General features: G+C 46.2%; 1 protein-coding gene across 2 annotated transcripts in view; it reads right to left on the reverse strand.

The window, feature by feature from the left end:
- The window catches only part of TMTC4 (transmembrane O-mannosyltransferase targeting cadherins 4), a 62,053-nt gene extending 38,356 nt beyond the window's left edge, over positions 1–23,697 (reverse strand). The window contains exons 1-5 of one of the 2 annotated variants that reach the window (XM_082859188.1): positions 23,632–23,697; positions 18,033–18,248; positions 14,166–14,281; positions 12,809–13,025; positions 8,093–8,180 (exon numbers count right to left, since the gene is read on the reverse strand). In XM_082859188.1, coding sequence (XP_082715314.1) covers positions 8,093–8,180; positions 12,809–13,025; positions 14,166–14,281; positions 18,033–18,194 — 583 coding nt within the window. In that variant the 5' untranslated portion in view covers positions 18,195–18,248; positions 23,632–23,697. Of the gene's footprint in view, positions 1–8,092; positions 8,181–12,808; positions 13,026–14,165; positions 14,282–18,032; positions 18,249–22,414; positions 22,451–23,631 lie in introns of those variants that run through there. The other variant, XM_082859187.1, reaches the window with a different exon arrangement.
- Between the last annotated feature and the right edge of the window lie 602 nt (positions 23,698–24,299).

Genomic DNA, 24,299 nt, shown 5'->3' on the forward strand with positions numbered 1-24,299 from the left:
CACTGCATCTATAAAGAAAGCTAATGAGGTTATCAAAAAGAAATGTATCCTCTGAAAGAGTTTTCTAACTAGTTAAATCATTAATTTCAGAGCACTCAATTTTTTGTTCCCTTAAAAAACATATTAAATCTGTTCTTCTGTAAAAACCCTTTTCTTAAACTTCAATTTTATGAGCAATGAATGCTAGACCTTTCTTTGAATTTATGTTCAGATCCAAAAAGAACAAAGACCAGGTCACTTTAAACATAAGTTTAAACAGTAAACAGTGTTTATTATTATTTGTATCCAATAAGTACCGGACTGAACTTCTACCACAAAAAAGTTTTGATTCTCAGCTGCACACTTACAAACATGTAGGCGACCCGAGTAGCTGGGGCGAGGACTCACTGCTACCATGACACGTGTTTGCCCTTGGCTTTTTGTACAATCCACACTGACGAGACAGCAGAAAATAAAGACGTGTGACTATTTCTTAGGGTATCTCAAAGTCCAAATGAAAATATATACACCTGAATGTTCATTAGTATCAAGGGTCCTGCTTTACTGCACTGAAGGAAATTTAATAGAGAGTAGATAAGATAAATTAGCATTTTAATACGGAACTACCATATGATCCAGCAATTCCACTTCTGGGTATTTACCCTAAGGAAATGAAATTACTACTTCGAAAAGATATCTGGGGCTTCCCTGGTGGAGCAGTGGTTAAGAATCTGCCTGCCAATGCAGGGGACACGGGTTTGAGCCCTGGTCTGGGAAGATCCCACATGCCGCGGAGCAACTAAGCCCGTGCGCCACAACTACTGAGCCTGCGCTCTAGAGCCCACGAGCCCCAACTACTGAGCTCACATGCCACAACTACTGAAGCCCGTGCACCTAGAGCCCGTGCTCCACAACAAGAGAAGCCACCGCAATGAGAAGCCCGTGCACCGCAATGAAGAGTAGCCCCCGCTCGCCACAACTAGAGAAAGCCCGCGCGCAGCAACGAAGACCCAACGTAGCCAAAAACAAATAAATTAAATAAATTTTAAAAAAAAAAGATATCTGGACCCCCATGTTCGTTGCAGCATTATTTACAACAGGCAAGACACAAAAACAATGTGTCTATAGACAGATGAATAAAGAAAATATGTACGTACACACACACACACACACACACACACACACACAATGGAATAGTACTCAGCCATAAAAAGAAGGAAACCTTGCCATTTGCGACAACATGGGTAGACCTTGAGGGCATTATGCTAAGTGAGATAAGTTAAACAGAGAAAGACAAATACTGTATGATCTAACATATATGTGGAATCTTAAAAAAAAAAAAAAAGGGCTTCCCTGGTGGTGCAGTGGTTGAGAGTCCACCTGCCGATGCAGGGGATGTGGGTTCGTGCCCCGGTCCGGGAAGATCCCACATGCCACAGAGTGGGGGCCACGGCCGCTGAGCCTGTGCATCTGGAGCCTGTGCTCCGCAACAGGAGAGGCCACAGCAGTGAGAGGCCCGCGTACCGGAAAAAAAAAAAAAAAACCCACAAAACTGAACTCATAGATACAGAGAACAGATGGGGGAGCAGTGTGAAATGGGTGAAAACAGTCAAAAGGTACAAACTTCCAGTAACACGATAAATAATGAGTCCTGGGGATGTAATGTACAGCATGGTGACTATATAGTTAATAACACTGTATTGTACATATGAAAGATGCTAAGAGAGTAGATCTTAAAAGTTCTCATCAGAAGACAAAAAATTCTGTAACTATGGGTGGTGATGGATGTTAGCTAGACTTACTGTGGTGATCATTTCACAATATGTACATATATCAAATCATTATGTTTTACACCTAAAACTAATACAATATTATATGTCAATTATATCTTCATAAAAAAGAAAAAATAATAAAATGTACATTCCATGGCAAACAAACAAAAAAAGAAATCGGCAGTCCCAAGGTTACAGTCATCAATTCTGCATAAATGCACTAAGAAAAGAAGGGGATACTTATTGAGTGCTTGCTCTGAGGTGGTCACAGGGAGGAAAAGAGAACAGGGAAGAAAGGAGAACCAGCGCACTCTTCTCCTTTAGCACTCTGAATAACGGACACTTCCTTTCAATCAAAATACACTGAGCTCTAAGCCCTTCTAGGGCAAAAACTATGTCTCTGACACACGGCCTGGTACAGGATGCCCTTGAAGTTTGATTAATCATTGGTAAACGAATGAATGACCCAAACTGATAAGCCTCTATGTGATTCTAGAACAGAATCAGAAACAGTGTCTTATCATGAATGGGTAGGGATATTACTGCTTCTTCTCTGTAAAGGTATTATTAGTTTTGAAGCCCTTGCTCAGCTTAAAAACGGACTCTCAGCCCCCATATTTACGAAGTTGAACATTAACATGATGTTTAAGAATTATTCCAGAGAGTTGTTCTCTATAAAACAAGTAGTCTCTGTTCTAAGCCTGTTGAAAGAGGACGGAAAATCCCAAACACAGAAGAGTTGCTGAAAACACAGTGACTATCCACAGAGACCAGGAAAGGTGCTACCAGACTTTAGCAGTGGTTCCAGGGTATTGAGACAAAGGGGGATTTCGGAGTTAGGGAGCAGAGGGAGGAGGCTGGCAGAGTGGAGGGGCTGTTCGGTGCTGTCCGGCCGAGCGGAACAAGGCGGACAGGGCTGGGCATCAGGTCCCAGTGTCCTGCCCTGCTCTGCTGTCCTGAGGTTACAGCAGGTGGGGCTCAGGGCACAGGACCTTGTCGGGAGGGGTCAGAGAAGTGCTTGAGGTGTGGGACACAGGGTTTCCCCAAAACTGGCTAGTAACTGAATGTAAGTCTCTCTCTCTCAAGAATCAGGCATATGACCCAGCAATCCCACTCCTGGGCATATATCCAGAGAAAACCATAATTCGAAAAGATACATGCACCCCAATGTTCACTGCAGCACTATTTACAATAGGCAGGACATGGAAGCAACTTAAATGTCCATTAATAGAGGAATGGATAAAGAAGATGTGGTACATATATACGATGGAATATTACTCAGCCATGAAAAAGAAGGAACTAATGCCATTTGCAGCAACATGGATGGACCTGGAGATTGTCATACTGAGTGAAGTAAGTCAGACAGAGAAAGACAAATACCATATGATATCACTTATATGTGGAGTCTAAAAAAAGGGTGCAGATGAACTTATCTACAAAACAGAAATAAAGTTACGGATGTAGAAAATAAACTTATGATTACCAGGGGGTAAGGGGGGAGGGATAAATTGGAAGAACTGGGATCAACATATAAACACTACTATATATAAAATAGATAACTAATAAGGACCTACTGTATAGCACAGGAAACTCTACTCAGTACTCTGTAATGGCCAATGTGGGAAAAGAATCAAAAGAAGAGTGGATAGATGTATATGCATAACTGATTCACTTTGCTGTATGCCTGAAACTAATACAACACTGTAAATCGACTATACCCTAATTAAAAAAAAAAAAAAAAAGAATCAGGCCACTCTGTGCCTCAAGACCAGCAACGAACTTGGGAGATAGAAATCAACCGTTCCCTTGATAGTCTGTGATGTGGAAACTGAGTGGGCACTGGAAATAACAGTGAAAACCAACTCAAACGCTAGAGAGTGCAGTTGAGGGATGGCTGTTCTCCTCCATCAACTTTAAACTCCCAAGAAAGAACGATTATGATCTGCAACTCAAAGCCTGCGTGGGCAGGTGGACACAGTCAGAGGACAGAGAAGACACAAAAGTCCACCGCCAATAATAACTTTCTGGGGCAAGACACTGAGGTCTGGCTGTGTGCAGACAGGTAACCTCCTGTAGCTTTGCATTTCCCAAAGACTAAACAAGCTGCGGGTGACAGCAAAGGGCGGTACCAGTCTGGAGGTGGGTCCCTTGGTCCCACTTTAATTGACTCTTTCCTTTTCCTAAAGGGGGTTCAAGTGCATGGGAAGGTGGGACAGCCTGTAAACAAGAGGTCAACGGAGAGGCTTCTTCAAAGCCTTCCTAATCAATCTATTCATCTTCTTACTGTTCCAAGTAACTCAACCAAATGAAAATCTGTTCATATTCTTAAAGGCTTTCCACAGAAGCCATGCCTACCATGGCCACAGGTGTGCAAACATTAAGTATTTCCAGGTGAGCTTTCTCGAAAACATTTACGTACTTAACATTAAAGGCCTATAACAATCTCTTTACAAAATCTCTTTCCAATTTAAAAGTAAACATGCTCTAAATGTTAAAAGAATACTACCGACCAAAAAAGAAAGGTTATATCACTACTAAGAGGTAATATACTAGAGTTCCATTAGTACTAAAATATACTTCACCAATTTCTCATGAATCAAAGTATTAACTGAAAAAACATCATATATTAAGCACTTTTTCCTTTGGTATCAGTTTCCAAAGGCCTTATTTTAAAAATCTATCTTTTGTGTGGATGGCTCTTGGAAATAATTTTATAATTTACAAACGAATGAAAAAGAGACACATAGTTCAGAATATGTACATTTGTGTATTGGAACACAGAAAAGGTTAGCAAAAGGATCCAGGGAAAGAATATAACATGTCTGTAGTTTTTCGCCATCCTGTGAGGACACTCCATTAAAGGAGGCTAATAAATGCATCAGTTCACTTGCTAGAAGAATTTTTAGTCTTCTGATAATTTTCCCATAATTTCAATAAGAGCAACCTTTAGAAGTAGTGAGAAATTTTATTACATCTCCTAAATGATGTGTGTTTGAACGTTGTATCTATCAACATTTAGTACGTTCTTCAAAAAGCTCTTTTGATTTCTTTGAAATCCATTCAGAATAAGGGAGTAGTTACTTTAAGGGAAGATATGTTAAAATTAATAAAATGAGGGCTTCCCTGGTGGCACAGTGGTTAAGAGTCCGCCTGCCGATGCAGGGGACACGGGTTCGTGCCCCGGTCCGGGAAGATCCCACATACCACAGAGTGGCTGGGCCCGTGAGCCATGGCCGCTGAGCCTGCGCCTCCGGAGCCTGTGCTCCACAACGGGAGAGGCCACAACAGTGAGAGGCCCGCATACCGCAAAAAAAATAAAAAATAAAAATAAATAAATAAATAAAATGATACTGCACCAAACTTTTGAGATGTCTAGGAGAAAAGCCAACAGACTTAATTTTTAATTTTCTTCAAGAAAAATACTACTGATAAGTTGTTATCCTACCTAACTGCAAATTCAGATTTAACTGCCATCTTAAGAACACAATATAACAATACAAATACATAAAATGCAAAAAGAAAACCCATAACAATGCAAACAATACCACTGTTTGTAATGAATATGATGGTGAGAAGTAAATGAAGCTGCCCCCTCTCCCGTTACCTATGGAAACGGCTGGGGCTGGTGTCATTCCCCATCTCCCACCCCCAGATCCCTGGGGGCTGTGTGGCTCTTGGGAGTTTTACAATCATCACAGGCGGGGAGATCCCAAGCCCGGAAGAGCTGGACATGCCTTATTGCTAAGTTAACGTTCAGTCTCGGGAAGGAAAGTTACCCCCAATGTTTTCTGTTCTTGAAGCTGTTCTATTTAGCTGTCCCCAAACTCTGCCATATCAGAAAAATGATGAGTCACAGGAAAAAGTGGTGGTATGATAAAATAATAATAATAAGAGAGGATGGGGAGTGGGTGGGTATGATCCAGTCCTGAGTGAGCATGGAGGTGTGGGCCCATTGGAGTCACCCTGGCACTGTGTCTTAGTAGAGTTTGAGGGAAGTGGTACTTTGAGATATACAACCTGAGCCCTGTGTTCAGCTGTCCAGGACAGGATGGAGGAGGGGCCCTTCCCAATCTACCCTTGGACACTATGGATAGTTTCATACAGATGTTCTAGGTATATAACTATGAATACCTAGAACATCAAAACAGTATAGCCTGTCCTAGAAGAGTTTGCAGTCCTGCCTAAGTTTTTGTAGAAAAAACAGAAAGGGTTAAAAGTTATCTACTGCTCTTTTTAAAAAACACCTTTTGTAAAGAACAAAAAACATATATAAGTAGAGATGCTGATATAGGAACTCATGTCTCCATCACTCGGCTTCAACATTGACTCCTGAGCAGTCTGGCTTCAGCTAAATGCCAACATGCTTCTGCTTCCTCTCAGATTATTTTGAGACAAATCCCAGACTTTATATACCATTTCATCCATAAATATTTCAGCATGTGTCTCTACAAGAAAGGGATTGTTTTTAACACATACGTGCGAGGCACTATTACACCTAACATTTTAACAATTCGTTAACAGAATTGAATGGACCTCCTGTTTATTTTTAATGATTGTTTTGACAGGCTTGCCTCGCTGGTCCCTTGAGTACAGGGAAGCAGAAGAACACAATGTAGTTGACGCTGGCTTTGAAGTGAGTTAAGACTCAAAGGTGAACCCAGTTCTGCCATAAATAGCTGTGTGATACTGGGTAAGTTACATAAACTCTGAGTCTTACATCTGAAAAACAGGGAAAGTAAGTCAACCTATCTTAAAGACTGTAACATAATTAAATGAGAAAAATACACACACACGCACACACACACATGCACACACGCACACATGCACACATGTGCCAGTAGATAGTCAATAAATGGCAACTATTATATTAACAGCAAACATCTGCCTTCCTAAGTAAAAATACTTCCTGCTGGGAACTCCCTATTACTCTTTACTAAAAAACCTTTTGGAACCACTAGGATGGTGACAGTTACCTGTCTGTCATGTCCCAGGGGTTGGCAAACTTTGCAAAGGATAGGGCAGTAAGTACTTTAGGCTCTACAGGCCAGGAGACCTCTGCTGAAACTCCTAACTCTGCAAAAACAAATGGATGTGCCTATGTTCCAATAAAACTTCATATATAGACACTGAAATGTGAATTTCATGTACCTTTTAATATGTCACCAAACACTATTCTTGTGGGATTTTTACCCCCAATCATTTAAAACTGGAAAAAGTCATTGTCAGCTTGGGGGCTGGATTTGGCTCATGGGCCCCTGTTTACCAACCCTGAGTGACCCCACTTCACCAGCCCCAGCAGACACAAAATCCTGAAGTAGTGGTCTGCCCTTCTTTATGAATAAGACATCAATTTACCGGAGGAATCCAAGTACAAGCATTAGTTCATGAACAATAACATTAAGGCCTGGCAGGGGACTGAACCTAAGCTTTGAGAAATACTGTGGAAGAGACTCAAGGAAACCCAGGTACATCAGTGTCAGCTGAAACGGCCCTGCTTGAGCATTCCATAGGGATCACCCCTCTCACCTTCCCTTTTCTTCCCCTCTTCCCCCCAAATATAAATTGACTGTGATATATAAAGAGAGTTCTACAGTCAGGAACTGACTTTATAACAGAAGTTGAATGCATAACACCGTTGCTGGGGCCAGCATGTATAAATGCTATGTAAGCTGAATGTACTGTATCCAATTTCCATTACAAAGCAATCTGGAAGGTATGATCTGACTTGGAGGGAATCAGAACCCAGATGAGTAGAGCTATACAGGGATTCTCCTAGAACTCTATCAGTGCACGGCTGCACTGCTACTAATAACCAGGCAATTCCCCCTCTCCCCTCCACACACACACAACTGGTCATTTCAACTCTGTTGTTTCCAACAACGACTTTCTCTGTAAGTATCAATGACGCAACAATGATAAAATAAGAACCTCACAATCCAGGTGCATATTCATGGCTACACATTTTACCAGTTTTCAAGGTTTTTTGCCAACAGGTTTAAAAAAAAAATCATAAGTTTTTTCCCCTCCCCCTTCAATTTTGCTGGAAATAAAAACCACAAAAATCAATCACAACCGCTTCAGCACCAAGAGCAGAAGCTCTGGGTTACAGTACCCAACAAGGTGCTCCCTGAATACTGTGAACATCAAAGCACAAGCCTTTGTATTATTAAAAAAGCAATGGAGTTACAGACATCACTAAAAAGAGCTGACATCTTTGACCCACATTCCTTCAAAGCGATAAACTTATATAAACCGACATTTTCCCATCTGTCAGAACACTGCTCAGCAGGACAGAAACACGAAGAAGATGCAAAATTAAGAAGGCAAAATGTCATGCTTACTTTCTCTAAGTGCTTTACAGTAGCCAAGGAAAGATAACAGAAAAAACAGGGCAGCCAGGAGGTCTGCACAGCCGACAACAGCAGCAACCTTAAAAGAAGGGGCAGAAGAAAAGATGTATGTAAAAAACATTTCAACAAAACTTTGGAAATACAAAAACGATTCCTTAGAAATAGAAAACGAAAACCTTATCAGACTTGGCCATCTATTAAAACAATCCCTGCAACTGTGACGCTTCCCTGTGGTCTGATCTGACAACTGATTTTCTTTTCATTTTTGGTCTAGGACTTGGGTCAGCCGCTTCCACAGGAAGGCTGGGTTGGCTCGAACCCAGGGAGGGTTCTTTTGTGGGCCACACGCAGCCAGCGATGCCCACGGGCAGTGAAAGCCCGTCACTCAGCACGCTGCGCCCACAGCTCCAGAGGCCTCTGCTCTAATCAGGTCCCCACGGCGAATTTTCAACTGGAAAATGGTATCAGCTCAAAGGGCATGATATTTAAAAAAGAAACCTTGATTGGAAACATGAAGGAAAGGTGGGAAGTCCATATTACAAGTCATCAGGCAAAGAGACTAAGACACAGGGATAATGTTCAAAGCTGCCTCTGCCACCTTTTCCTCCCTTCAGACCAAAACCAATGAAGTGGGTTAACCTGGAAAGCAGAACGCTTCAAAAGTGGTTGATGAGTAAGATGAAAAAAGGAATGCAATTTCTACCATTTCTTCCCCACCCCCCATTTTCTACATCTGACGACTGCCCTTCCCTTCTCCACCTTAGTGACAATGAAGCAATATAAAATCTGTGCTTCATTTCTTTGAAACTGATTATTCCAATAATTGCTTTCCAGATTTTCATGGCAACGAAAGACCCAGAATTCCACTCATGAGTATTGGTCTAGTTTACATGGCATTCTTGACTAACTAGCACCTGGATGGGACATACGTCAAACCTTTCACTGTGCTTCTCTAGGTATCGCTTTAATGGCTGGGAAGTTCATCTTTTCTTAAAGTGAGATATATGATAAGTCAGACACAGAGTAAAGACTATCCTACAAATCGAGATGGGAGAGTATACAATGAATATGAAAATTACTATATTTACATATGATTCCCAGGTGCGTCTACAAGCAATAGCTAAAAGGAATGCCTTTTAGGAGCAGTTTCCTGCTACGCTGGTTAGATGTGACGGTCTGAGGCAATCATCGATTCCGATGGTGAACTGCTGACGGAGGGGCACGTGGCAGCCCAGGGTGTCACGCAGTCACTAAGAAGACTGACAGCTGAGTCCAACCTGTGAATGCCACGCACATGAAACAACCTCCCGGGAAGGAAGCTAAGGACAAACAAAGGTTCAACAGATCTGGGCCAAGTATGCCAACATACCAGAGGGTTAAATGGTACAATTACTTCATGAAGGCAGTGAATATGTAATAAGACTTCTGGAATCCTCTGGCCTATAACTCACTCATTCAGAGACACAGTGAAATCGGGGATGCAGCGAGACCCAACACAGAGCCGGGCACACAGTGGGTGCTGGGTCACTGTCCGTTGCTGCGTGAATCCCAAAGATGCTTCTGTAAACACTGGGAGGGGCAGGGGCGGGGGGCGGAGGGGGGGCAGAAAGCAGCAGACAGAGGACACAGCAGCTCAGGGTGAAGCAGGTATGCGCTCTGCAGCTCCGGGGTGAGTGATGCAGGGGGCGCCTGGTGCTCTGGGCCTCCCATCAGGACCAGAGATGGGTGGGAGCTGTGGCTCTCTACAGGGCCTGAGGATGGCGGGGAATCCCAAAGCCTTTCAGAGGATAAAGTGAGCAAAGCCAACCCAGAGAAGTGTATCCAAAAAGGTCCTTAGAGCAAGGGGGTTGAGGGATATGGAGGGTCAGGGAACAAGGTTTCTTGAACTGAGTGAGGGGGAGGGAAGTGGTTTGGATAAACACCAGGAATAGGGGCCCAAAAGGCCAGCCTAAACCACTTGTTATCTGAGTGGCTGAGGTACATTAAAGACTCTCACTAACTTATATAATATTGTAAATCAACTAAACCTCAAAAAAAAAAAAGACTCCCACTAAAATGAACTTTGAACATCATAAACTCATTTTAAAGCAAACAGTCTGCCTTTGGTTCACTGAAGATACTCCCAAGTCTTAAGCGATGTATGTCACATCGTCTGACATGAAGAAAAACAAGTTTTAAAAAGTATGGCAAGTGTTTCAGAGTAAAGAGTATTTAGTCCTTCAATGAATTTTTGGCATAGTAATTAAAGAGAGATTTCATAGAAAAAAAATTTTAAAGGCTACCCAAGGAGGCACTGAGTTTAACTGTTTGGGGAATGGGCATGGGTACGGAGAGATTTTATTTTTCTTTTCGGATATTTGCGTATGTCTTTTCAGGCAAAGTTATTTACAAAGGCTATTTTTCTTTCTTACAAATAACCTGAAGCACTCACATCAGAGTTTTCTAGAGAAGTCACTGCAACTCCCCCAATCCATACAGCAGGAGGTGGTGGCGTTTCCCCACAGGGAACAATTTGCACTAGGGCCATGGAAGGAATGAGGGGAAGGGGAAAGGGGGAATGTTGCACCATCCAATTCCTTCAGTGTTAAACTCTGGGTTTATTGGATGGGCAGGGTTATTAAGAAGACCCAAGCTTCCCTCTTTGACACCCAAATTCAAGCAATTTGAAATTTTCACCAATGCTTGGTGGAAAAGGAAAACCTACAATAACACTGGTGTCCTCAGGGAACTCCCTGGGGCCTCCATCCTGGTCTCTAAAGACAAGAGGCAAGGAAACCCCCTCTCTTAGCTCTTCTCCGTGCCTTGGTGATCCAACCCACAGCCCAGAGCACAGGGTGCTTCCTCAGTACTGGTCCAGAAAGCTCTGAGGAACTCTCCTTCCAGGGTTTCCTTGGGTGGGCCTGGTTTTTGCTCACTGTTAAAGTGGGTTAAATGTAGAGTGGGAAATAACAGCGGGGTATAGAGAGGATGAAAACAGAATACCGACTATTTGCCAAAACGAGGAAAGGTGAACATACAATGATCTGTTTTAGAAATGCTATTTTTCCATGACCCATAACTTTTTCTTACAATTTGAGTTTGAATGGCTTTCATGGAAAGGAGGGAGAGGAGAGATGAAGACATTTTTCAAATATTCTCTTCTCTCCTATAGCTGGACCTCCCTTGGGTTAACATATTCCCACACTGCATTTAGCTGGTGTGTGTGTGTGTGTGTGTGTGTTTGTACACATCCAGTTATACTTGTCGGCATTTCAAATTTTTCTATAAACTAACTTCTCATATTTAAAAGCAGAATTTTAGAAACATTTCTTTGGCTAACAATTCAAGTATTTCATTTTGCTTTTTAAGATTACACAAAATTAGACAAGGACCAAAACAGTAAATCAGTATTTTTGCCAGAAATTCCCTTATTTCTGATAAATGTGCACAACACTATTATTTAGACCATAAAGAGAACCTGCATGGAAACAAATTCTAATTTGATCACAAATCTATCTATCTATCTATCTATCTATCTATCTATTGGTATTTATCATACCATAGTTCCCTTAAGTCCTCTGAATTTGCCGAAGTAAAAAAATTATGAGACTTTTAAAAAAGCTTTCAAGTAGTAAGATATTAGAAGGAGGTTGTGAGAACAATCCTGCAATCCTTTTAATACCAAAGAACAGATAGTTTAATAATATTAACAAAATCAGATGCTAAAGGCAGGAATTCCTCCCAATATTTTGAAACTGACTTCAAGATGCTCAATGCAGCTGGTCAAAACGCAGGTATTTAAATACATACCGGATGCAGAAATCTATTGTGGAGAAGCAAGAAGGTCCATGTGGTATTTTATACTAGGTACTTCACACTTACAGAACGAATAACTAAAATCAAACATGCTGACTTACATTTTCAAAGGGTTCCATGGCAGTGGGGTAGGGTGGTTCCTGAAAACCTCACAAGTGTTTGGTTAAATCCCAACAGAGTTTGCACTGAACACATTCAGCAGCGGCTCAACGGATTAAAAGCAGGAGCTGCCTGACTACGTGGGCTGAGAAGCCAGGTGGGGAGAATTCAGGAGCAAGTCCCAGCAGGATGCGGGGACCCGCTTTCCAGGTCAACTCAAAGCACGCTGGCCTCTCCTGGGCTCGGGCTCGGATGACCAGATCTTAAGTTCTATCCCTGCATCCACCAGCTACGTGACTGACCTGGGTAAGTTCTTAATTTGTCCTCCCAGGCTGCCTCCTCTTCTGTAAAGTGGAAATTGTTATGCCGCCCCAGCTGATCCCGCGGAGTTTTGGTGACAATCAGATTAAGTATAAGAAAGTATTTAGGAAGTTATAAAGCTCTCAGCTAACACTGGAAAATTGCATCAGACCCAACCTGGAAGAAAAGTAATCTCAGGCTCTGGTTTTTAGACCCCAAAGCTGGGCAAGACTCAACATTCATACCTTCACAATGTGGTCATATAAGGAAACAGAAAGTATCACCAGAGATCATACCACACGGTCATTATACAGTCTTCGCCCATAGGGGACCCTGTGTTTGCCCTAAGAGGGACCTGTTAGCCCTACAAATCATCGTTCCAAATGTCTGAAAGCTTGGGCTTTCTACAGCCATACGAGTATCCGAGGGAAGCCTGTTTTAGGGAATGAGCCGATACACGGACTGCCTGTCCTCCTTACACCAGTGCAGAGGCGGTGGGCGGACGATACTTACACACTCGGTGTGCACCGGGTGCACAGCAAACAGCAGGGCAGCCAGCAGGGACGACCTGGGGGCCGGGTTTAGCCTCCGGCCCTTACTCGTGTACTGCAGGCCCCCAAACAGCACGGAGAAGACGTCCACCAAGAGGATGGAGATGCCACTGTGCAGGAGGATGTTGACCACGTGGAAACTCAAGGGGTGGAAGCCTCCCGACAAATAGCAGTTCATCCTGCAGTGAAAGAAGGGTGTTCACACCAGAGGTCCAGAAGCACGCGAAACAAAATGAGAACCAGCTGGAGGAAAACCCTGGTGCATGAAAATACCAAAGGGAGAAGAGAAAGTGTGCAAGTTTGATAAAAGTAACGTCAAGATAAATAATGCCTGTCAAGCTAAGAAGGCTGAAGAAGAGGTAAGAACATAATTAACTGCAGAGCGGAAAATGTAAGATAAGGGCATCTCAGAGGAGCGGGACAGAAAATACTTGGAGAGGAAACGCGAAAGGAAAGCTAGACAGTTTTTTAGAGGCAATAAAGGCAAGACTGTCTCCCAGGAAGATATAACAGACCACACATTACTCAGGCTACCCCATAGGGACCTGGATTTAAGATAGTCGTGTGACTTGCTGATTCCCCCACCCCACCCGGTCCCCACCCGCCGCAAATACTCCTGGACAGTTTGTCCACTAGCCTTCCAGACAATGGACCTACTTCCTTATAGTCAGGGATTCTTATTTCTGTTGCTTTTCAATCACCAGAGGTTCCAATTCATCATTTCCATGCTTCTTTGAGAGATCTACACACAGGTATCTAACGCATCCAAGAAACAGCTACACATGGGAACTTTTGTGAGATGAACAAATCTGTTTAATGCAAATAGCTCCCTGATTAATGGGGGGTGGGGAGACTGTCTTAAGCTTCATTTTGGTTTTGCATATTGATGTGGTCACAGGAGGAGGATTTATACCTTAGCTTTTTATAATGAAAAAAAAAATCACAATTTCATTAGATGCTACATGTTGCCTTGACATATTGTTTCCTCAGTATTAACTCACAAAGGGTCCCACCTCCAAGAACTGTGCAAAAACACGGACCGCTTCACCAAGTTATCCTTGCCCAGGCCCAGGCTAATCTTCTCAGTGTGGTTCCACTGTCAGTGTCTGCATCGCCAAAGCAGCATCACCCTAAAGCGATGCTTCCAACCTAACTCCTAATGGCTGGAATTAGCATGTATTTCTTGGAGACCCACATAGTGAGTGGCTTATACGTCCCTCCGGACCACTGACCCAGGAACCTTGTCACATACCACCTGGTACAACGTCAGGCACAAGCCTTGGATGCCCCTCCCATACAGCCGTCCTGTCGCACCTCACCTGAAAACCAGCACCGTGAGGGGTCGGTAGGACTTGTGACTTGTGTTGCTGCTCAGCTGATTGCCCCAGAAGTCATGATGCCACAGGTCCCCGAGAGGCGTTTCTGCTCGGAGGTCCTGCGGGAACACACCAGAAGAGGGATCAGGGCTCCTCCCTCACCCTGGGCGGAAGTCCTCTCTTCTCCATCTCTCCCACCAGTCCTGGGTCAAGCCACCGTCATCCTCACCCAGGACCCAGACGGGCCTCCTCGCGGGTGCGCTGCGCCCTCTGCCTGTTCTCCAGTAATCCCTCCAAGATGCAAATCGTGTCACCCCACCCACCCTCCCCTTTCAGGACAAAGCCAACTTCCTGACACGGACGCCAGTGTGCAGTGCCCTGGCTCCTGCTGAATTCTGCAGGCTCATCTCGCAGACTCTGTGCTCTGCTCCTGGCCTTCGTCTGGTCCCCACATGACTCCCGCTGCCACCCACCTCAAGGCTGTGCGCACACAGGTCTCTGCCCAGACCGCCACCCCTCAGCTCCCCACAGCTCAGCTGCTTCCGCTCTTCATATCTCGGCCACTGGGCTGCGACCTTCTTGAGCTGATGCGATTCCCTTCCCTTTGGGGCATCTCGCGCCTGTCCTCACAGCACCTGCTGCAGGGCAGTTTATAATCATGTGACCCCTATCTGTCTGCCCCACTGGACTGGGGCTCCTCGAGGCCTGGGCTTCCCTGCGTTTGGTGGGCGTACACAGAAGGTGCTCAATCTATGCAGAATGCATGAATGGACCATATAGCTAAGTGAGATCACTATTACCCTCTCTCATATCCAATACGTAAGGTAATTTACCAAAAATATCCCAGTTCAAACATAAGAGTAAGCATATAGATTTTAAAGTTCCCCATTTTTGATCATGAGCTAAGCAGATAGTAAAATTACAGAAAAAACAATTTCCATCTAATTTTTAAGGATAAAAATTACTAAATATGTTAAAATGATACCTACCGTATAGGGTAGTTTAACTTGGTACTGAACTACAGATACCTTAAAATGAATCTTTTGTTCTTTTTACATTTAAATATGAAACTAGATTACTTAAACTGTGTTTAACAAGAAGAAAGGCACTTGCAGTAGGTATGAAAACTGAATGTTAATTTTTTCTTCACAGCACAATTAAACAGGAACGTTTTAGGATCTAGAAATTATGATGTAATAAGCACTGCATGGTGTAGCAGTCAAGATTCTTCACTGCAGTAACCAAAACAACTCTGATTAACTTAAGTGAAAAAAGGAACGCCTTAAAAAAGATCACAAGGCCCAACGACTCCCAGGTGGGCTGGAAAACCTAGTTTGGGGCTGTGCAGCCCGAAGGGCACCAACAAATCAGACCGCCGCACATCTTGCTGAGGCTGCCTGGCTGCCCGCAGACCCCTCTTCTCTGTGTGACTAGCCCCTGGCTCCAACAGGTGGGTGTATCTGATAGGAGCGCCTTTGCCTGGGTCTGCATCCAAACTGGACAGTCTTTGCAGCTCACAAGTATTTGAAGATGGAGAAGGTCCCAAATGCAAGAAGTGTGTCACATCGTGGGCAGCCCAAGAGAGCAACCAGTGTCCAACACACACTGGCATTCAGTGAGTATTTGTTACTTAGGAGCTTAATGACTCAAAGGGAAAAGCTTGGGGACAGGCAGCAGAGGTGAGCTGGTCACCTGACACCCACTTTGAGGGTGAATTTCACTTCCATTGGGTATCAGCTTCAGAGGCCTTGAGTGTCTGGACCTCCCTCTAAGAGTTGATTTGATATTTCATGAAGGTCGTGGGATCCACCCACTAACTTAGGTTACTCCATTACCATGCTGGAAGTCCATGTACTTTTGCATTGTCCCAGAAGTACCTGCTCAGTTGTGAAGGAATTGAGCAGAAGATCTTTCCCTCCATTTGAGCAGAAAATGAACACCAGCAAAGCTCTAAATATTTGATTAGGTGTAGCCTACACACAGCAGGGCACGCCACAGGAAGAAAGGTTAATTTTTCCTCCTAATGATTTATGGAAAAGATGTGTCATGTCTGAAATTCTTGCTAACTCCACGGTCTCAAAGAAAATCATCATCTCAATGAAAAAAGGCAACTCAACACTACAAGGAAGCATCTGGAAAACAGTCTTCAACACCAATAAAATCCAGTAACAGCCTGTTTCACATTACTGTAGGCATGGTGCCAATGAACAGAGGAGGGCCTTTCATTAAACAGGAAAGGCAAAAAAGGGGGCTAGCAAGTTAACAAAGGGGCACAGTGTGATGCTCTAGAAAACACTGCCAAGACAATGTGCAGTAGGGCCACAAAATGGCTTCATCTGCCTTTCCTCACAGGAAGGAAAGAGAATTACAACCTCATACCTGGGCATCTGATGTACGACATAGCTCCTGTCTCCCCTGCCTCGCTCACCAAAGTTCTTCGACATGGGTCCTGAGTTAACACTTTATATATCCTCTACTTTATTAGAGTGGAAGAGTCAAGAAACTCTCAACAAATGGAATTTTAAAAATAAAGGCATAGCCTCATATGCCTGTTAGAAAAGCAATTCTAATAGCTATTAAGCCACCCATGTGACATAGTTGCTTAGAGCTACACACTTCTTTTTGTTTTAAGCACTGTTTCAAAAAGAACTGAAACAGAAACATCTGCAGTAAACTGCTGGGTGAACTTGAGGGAAATTACAGGTGAAGAACTTGGATTCAAAATAAACATCAACAGGCTGGAGTCTGCTGTCGAAATCCAGAAAATCAGAAAATCATTTAGAGTACGTTACAAATAAAATATCTGCAAAACAGTCATCTCCTTCCCCCTCACCCTCTCTTCCCCGGCCCACAGAATACCTGTTTGTTACATAGAGAATTTTTCTCAATACTTTCAATATGAAAACGACTCTTTCCGAATTCGGGAAATCCATGACTTCAAACTTTTAGGAGCATTTAAAGGCAGTGTTACAAAGAGATGCTACAAGTTCACCTACTAGAGAAAGAGATTAGTAAACTCCTTCAAGTTCTCTTCTCCCGTTAAGGCGCACACAGAGTATGTGCTGAGCGGTAAGACTGTCACAAAGGCTCTGACCTGTGCTGTTTCCACGTACTTTCTCCTCTGGGCTCTCCCTGCCTCCAAGTTTCTTGCTCTGATTTTCTTTTAGCTTGCTGAAACCTTTTTTCTTCCCTGCCCACAAACCTATTTCTTCTTCCCTACCTCTAGTCGGCGAGTGAAGGAGAATATCATTTTCCCCGCGGCTACTGGTGAGCAAAACTGGCTGGGATTTTGCAAACTCAGCAAACCTGAGTCTCCGAACATGAAATGAGCAGGAACTGCAGCTTCTGCGGGCAGCAAAATCCTGGTCCTCCACAGCTGTCAGCAGGCTGTCCTGATGCTCTCGGCGAAGGACAAAGAAGCCAGCTCGCTGCCTGCTGCTGAGGATGCACCTTCGTTCGGCGGGGGAAAAACGCATGATTTGTGTGTGTGTGTGTGTGTGTGAGGGGAGACTGTTCTGGCCTAGAGTTCTGGAAATCTGTCACAAAACCTGAAATAGTCTGCAATGCCCTTGTCATCTTAGAGTAATGGTCTCTCTGATACGTGCGTGGACTGGGGCCTCATGTAGGGCACACAGCCAGGGTAAAGCTTGAGGTTAGGCAGGGCTTGGAGACCCTGCTGCCAGTGATAAAAGGGGCCCTAAATCAAGGAGATGCTCTCTAAAAGAGATGGGAAATCCAGAGCACGATGGGGGCCCAGGCAAAGGCTCAGCCGAAGTTCAGCAGAGACTAATTCAACACCGATGCAGAGCATCACTGGGACGTAGGCACGTGGTTAATGTCAGTTTACCAAAGAGACATTAAGATACGGACCTTATTGTTAACAATTGCTTCAGAGTCGTCAAAGACGAAGTCTCCATCATAGCTACGTGCGAAACACACGAGGGAAACAAATCCCACAAGTAACTTAGCCCAGAGAGGAGGAAGAATGGAAGACGGAATGATGTGATCCAAATCGGCATCCCACTCGGCCATCCTGAAAACTGCGGGCCGCCGGCCTCTTGCTCCAGCATTATGCTGGCTAGAAACCTGCAAGAAAAGCGACACGACATAAATATTGATCATTGCCTTGTTAGGAATGTTTATACAGTAGACATGTTTACCTCAAGTGAAAATGAGCTAGACACTCTTATTCATTTATGCTGTGAGTTTATAGGATGTGATCATTAACAGCTTTGTATCGTGGTTTCAAAACTCGAGTGGAGAGAAAAATCACGTGGGACACATGTAGATTCTCCTGGGCCCAAATACAACCTACCAAGTCAGAAGTCCTTGGGCTTCTGATGCTGGATTATCCTTGAGAAACATTGATTTAAGGGAATCCTGTTTATCAGCCCCATAAGGCAAATCATTTTTATAGTCCTTGAACCAGTTTACAAAGTTGAAAAAAAAACCAGTTACCATCTTGCTTCTTCCAACCAAGAAAAATCAATAAATATTCATTGTTGGGTCTTAGCACATTGTGTGTGTTCGTGTGTGTGCGTGAAACATGGCCTGATTCTGAAAGAGCTTACAGTCTATCTGCAGAACACAGACACTCCTGCCAGTTAAATGAAAATCTGGGAGAGAGTTTAATAGAGGTGAGGTCGCAGGGCACATGACCGTGGTTCCCACACAGGGGATAGACAGAGGAAGGAGGGCACACTGCAGACTGACAGGCTGGGGACAGCATCATTCCAGAAGGAGGAACTGTACCCTAAAGGAGAACACTGGGAGCTATTCCAGGTGAGGACACGACCTCCAATATTGGTGAAGGAGTCAAGTTAAAAACAGACACGTCTTTTAACTTTTCTTTCAAAGGGGCAAACGTTAAAGCCAGAAATTTCATTTCTCAGTCTTGCCATTTCTTAGTTCTGTGGCCCTGTGTGTGCCACCTATCCTTAGGAGTCCACTTCTTGTGTACTTTGCAAACCAAAAGAACTTTCCAGCAGTGAGAGTTGCCTCAGAGCTTCCTGACTTGGAATTTGCCCAAACAAATATCAAACTCCCCCTCCTCTCCAATCACACTGCATCTGTCCCCATTCCCCACACCCTCAATAGGCACTTCCTTTGGTTCTACCAGGATCACGTCTGGGTCAAACTGCTTAGAGGTTCCAATCCTGTGTAACTTTGGCCAAGTTACTTCACCTCTCTGGGCCTCAGTTTCCTCACCTCTAAAATGGGGATGATAACTGGGCCCACCTTACATGGTCGTCATGAAGGTTAAGCAACACACCCACCTAAAGTGCTTAGAAACACTGCCTGGGTTTAATGAACGCCGAGGGAAGGTTACCTGTTATTACTAGTACTTTCTTCAAAGAGGGAGAAAACACAGGCACAGAATTATTCTCTTTTGAGAATCCCCTGGAGGATTTGGTGTACTGGTACTGAGGCTCTCGTCTTCCCCAGTAAGGGAGCAGGGCCCCACTCCTTCATGCTGAGATGGAAGAAAACCCCAGGCCCCTTGATTGGAGAGGCAGTTTAGATGTACAGCGGACCCTTGAACAACTCAGGCGTTAGGGGCACTGACCCTCCTCGCAGTTGAAAATCTATGTATAACTTATTATAAGTTCGTATCTGTGGTGCCTCCCCATCCGGGGACTCAATTAACCACAGATCTTGTAGTAATGTAGTCTTTTTTTATTTTTTAGCCTCGCTAAAAAATGGGGCATGCAGGATCTTAGTTCCCAGACCAGGGATCAAACCCACGCCTCCTGCAGTTCTGTTTTGTTTTAGTACTGTAGTCTTTGCTACGGAAAATAATCTGCATATAAGTGCACCCACGCAGTTCAACACCGTGTGGTTCAAGGGTCAACTGTATTTGTTTCCAGGTCTCCAAGGAAATACCCCAGATTATGGAATCAATAAGAAGTCAGCCCAAGAGGCCATCCAAGGTCACAGGTGCTGGAAAGCGGTTCACGTTTACAATCTGGAAATGAAAGGCTCTGCAACTCTCTCAGCACTGGGCCCTAGAGCTTCTCCACCTGATGTAACTCATGCTCTCAGCAAGTGCAGGTGGTGGGGGTGGGGGTGGGGGTGGGGGTGGGGGTGGGGGGTGGGGGAGGGAATATTCCAGCCACTATCTGCTGCTTTTTTTTTTTTTCTTTTTCACTGAAAGGATAAACCACTGGTCAAATCCAAATCACAGTTGCAAACATCACAGAGGTCACCACGCAGGCCCCAACCACTGTGTGTACATTTCAGCTAAAGAAATTACCCCTGCTACTAAAAATGAAATAAATAAGTGTAAAGGACTGAATAGTTAGGAAGTTACCCTGACTTAACATGGCGGGAATAAAAGCGTTCTTTGATTTACAAAGTGAATGTGAAGGAAAGCAAATACTCTTTATCAATTTTAAATGCAAAATAGAGCTGTGAGCTGACAAGCGGTCCCATAATTGGTCTTGATGTTATCTGCTTCAGGCCCAAATATTTGAAGTGTTTCACAAGCGGTTCTGTGAGGTTCAAATGGCCCTCCAGGAAGAATACTGGGTCAGGAAATAATCTGTGCTCCTAAATTAGTTGCTGAGCCTCCCTTTTCATCTCAGATTGTTCGTAACACATACCAATCGCTTTGGTACTCGGACGGAAGGCAGACTACAGACCCGAACATCTGGGGTGCCCAGGGGGCCAGGCCTGGACTCCTGGGGGAGTCAACAGGATGGGTGAGGCAATCTCAGAATGAGCTCCCCCTCTTCTCTGGCAGGGACATTGGGAAGACTAGCATCGGTCCCGTCCCCGTCCCGGCTGGCTCTTCCCTCCTCATTGCTGAGTCCCTCCCCTGGTCGCCAAGATTCTCACATCTCTGCTGCCCCAGAGAACACTCACAAATGCCCTTTCCGCTTCAGGCGTGATTGTTAATGGGTATCAGAGGATAGTTCCGAAAATACTGTGGATTAGCAAATGCGATACAGGTACAGTGTGTTAGGAACCTCGGTCCAGCCCAGTGGTTAAGAGCACAGGCTCTGGAGGCACACAGATTTGGACTGGCTACGGACATGACCCTGAGCTACCTAGTCCTTCTGAGGATCCATTTCCTCAACACACAGGGTATCACTACTGACTCCAGCAGGTTGTGCTAAGGATTAAATAAGACCATATATGGAAACAATTAGCTCCCATGACTGTAATCATTTTGGAGAGATTAGTACCAAGTGACCAGCCCCTGACCTCCTGTCTTGGGATCACCAGTGTTGCCATTCCTGAAGATGCGCTAACCAACCAAGGCCAGCAGTAGCCCATCAGGTGACCTGATGCAACTGAGAAAAGGGCACCCTTCTTTTGGGCAGACCCGGTGCACTGCTTCCCTGGCCAGGCATCTGTATGTCCTGCGTAAAGTGCACGGCTGTACACCCTGATCCTCTTCCTCCAACAGTAGATGGCCTTTTTCCTGCAATGTTCCCAGCCAGGCTTGGTGCTCAGGTAAAAGAAGCCCTGCCGGCATGAGGTGGTACATGGAGGGAGACGGGTCCCCGCCACCTGTTTTGTATCCAGGCCATGAACCAGGAAGGCACACAGTTCTGTTTCTCTCTTGATGGGCCCTGGGAGGCATGGCCCCTTTCCTCTTCTCCAGGGGATGTCCTGCCTGGGAGCCCGGGCTCCTGGGCCATGGCTGGATAGTAAGTTTGCCTTACGGACTGAGAATAATGGAGCAACACAGTGGCCTCAGGCTCAGCCCAAGCAGAGCTCCAGCCAGTTTTACCAGTGACAATGCTAGTGTTCCGATTCCTATCTGACTCCTGTGCCGATCTCCCGCTGTGTTGAGAATTGACTGGCGCCTATGAGTAGTTGGATTTGGAACGAAGCAGAAGTCTCTTTATTCTCAATTTCTCCAACTCCTTATATCAAGCCTCTATTTTCAGGGGGTTAAAACAAATTAACCGATCATCAATGAAAAGGTCAAAAAGACCTCGAACAGGGATCCCACGCCACCCCTCAAAAGCAAACATCAGTCACTGAGCTGCAAACCCTGGGGACCTGCTGACAGCTGACACAGCAGCCTGGACTGGCAGATCAAACCTAAGTGATCCACGGAAAACTCAGCAGCAACCACCTACTAAAGAATATTCTTCCCCCTACACGGAAGGGCCTTCTTGCATCAGGCTAGCCTTTCTACCTCATCAGTAACAATCCATCCACATGCCAGCTGCCCTCTGCCAGGCTGAGATGAGACAGTGACTCTGGAAATCAGAATAAAGAACACAGTCGTTTCTGACCCAGAATGTGGAGACCTGAGTTGACTGCTCCTTTCTTGGGGCCCCCAAGGCACGGGAGACAATCATCTCTACCGCTCTCCACCACGCAGCGCTGAACACAATGCTACTCGAGGTATCTTCCTCTTGTGCTTGCCTTCCCAGTTTCTTAATTCAGTAACACATGAGGGCCATGCCTGCCAATAGCCAAGAATGACTGCGGAGGTTCGACATTCACAGTTCCACTGTCCCACAAAGTTTCCAGCTTGCTAGCTTGTAGCCATTTTCCTATCTAAGTCGGCCGGTGTCACTTTACCCCACCTCCATCTGGGGCGCGCCAGGCACGGTCGGGACTGCGGAAAGAGGGGACAGGGAGGGGATCCAGTCAGTCCTCACTGTTAATTGTTTCTCAAGAAATTCTCCCCATCCATCTCTCTCTGAGAGAAAGCAGTGTGGAACGATTCACAGTGCTCTGGCTAGATCTTTCCTCTAACTCCTCCTTTCTTTTGTGTGTGGTTAAAAAAAGAAGAAAACACACACACAGCCTACAGTCACAACATCAACAAGACCAGAAGCCCCGCGGAGCTCGCTGGAGGTGACACGGCGGTTGCGCCACCTGCTCTGCTTCCCCATACTCCAAGCCCGGGCAGAGAAGTGGCAGCTCGGTGGTCCCGGGCGTCCCGACCCAGAGCACGCCGCTCTGCCCGGCAGCCAGCGCCGAGTGGCTGGCACTCGCGGCGCTGCAGGGGAGCCGCCTTTAACCCAGAGCAGGAGGCCGAGCGGCCCGCCTGCGCCCAGCCACCGCCCGCACTGCGGCCAGCTGGCGGCCAGGCGCGGGGTGGCGCGGGACTCCGCGGCCGCTCCGGGGACACGCCAAAGGCGCCCGTGCACCCGGAGTCGACGGAGCGCCACGCTGCTGGAGAGAACAGGGGCGGAGATGAGAGCGCAGGGGCGCGGGCAGGCGGAGCATACACCCTCCACGCCGCGCCCTTTGTCCCGCGTGCTGCTCACACCCGGGCGCATGGCGACGGGGCCCGCCACCCCGGTGACCCCGGCCCCGGCCACAGCCCGGGTCCCGGAGCCAACTCCTCCAGCAGCGCCGCCGCCCGGCCCGGGCCGGACCGCGGGGCTCGGGGCGCGGCGGCAGTGAGGAAGGACCCCGCGTCCGCTCCGCACCCAACTCCGCTCGCCCCGCGGCGCTCGGCAGCGCTCGGCCCTGCAGGGGCCGCCCCGCCCGTTACCTGCAAGGAGCCCGAGCAGCGGCCACATATCCCTCCTGGGCGCTGAAAGTCCGGGGGCTCTCGGTACCAGCCCGCAGCCGGGCAGGGGGAGGGGCCTCTCGCGCCGCTCCCCCGCTCTCCGCCCCCCGCCCCTCCCCCGGCGCCCCGCGCCTCCCGCACAGTCCTCAACTCCCCACGCGTACTGGCGATCACTCTCACACTCCCGCCTCGGCCCTCCCCCTCCTCGCGGCCATTGGCTGATTCTGCCGTCACTTTCACGCTGCCGCCGGTCCCTCTTCAGCTCATTGGTGGGCGCGCCTGTGACGTCATGCCAGAGGGCCCTAGTCGCGGTGGAGGAGTCGCAGGGATAGACTGACTCGGTGGCCGAGGAGGAAGCGGAGTTCTGGGCGCGGAACCTGGGCGGGGTCGGGGCGGGAAGGGGCGGCCCCAGCCTGGACCCGGGAGGCTGGCTGCGGGAGCTGTCCTGAGCGGGACGCCGCGGGCATATCTCTCTCCCTCCTGCTGTCCGCCGCGCAGGAGCCTATTCCTGACCTGTCTCGCGGTCCTCGCGCTGTCGGTGGCGCTCGGCGGAGGTACTGGAGGGTCCCTGCAGGAAAAGGAGCTGGGTCGGAGCGACCAGAACTCTAGACTTCTTCCTGTCTGGGAGGGGTTGTTTCAAGTGTGTGTCT

Source organism: Leucopleurus acutus (assembly GCF_964270905.1).
Source record: "Leucopleurus acutus genome assembly, chromosome: 18".
NCBI lineage: Eukaryota > Metazoa > Chordata > Mammalia > Artiodactyla > Delphinidae > Leucopleurus > Leucopleurus acutus.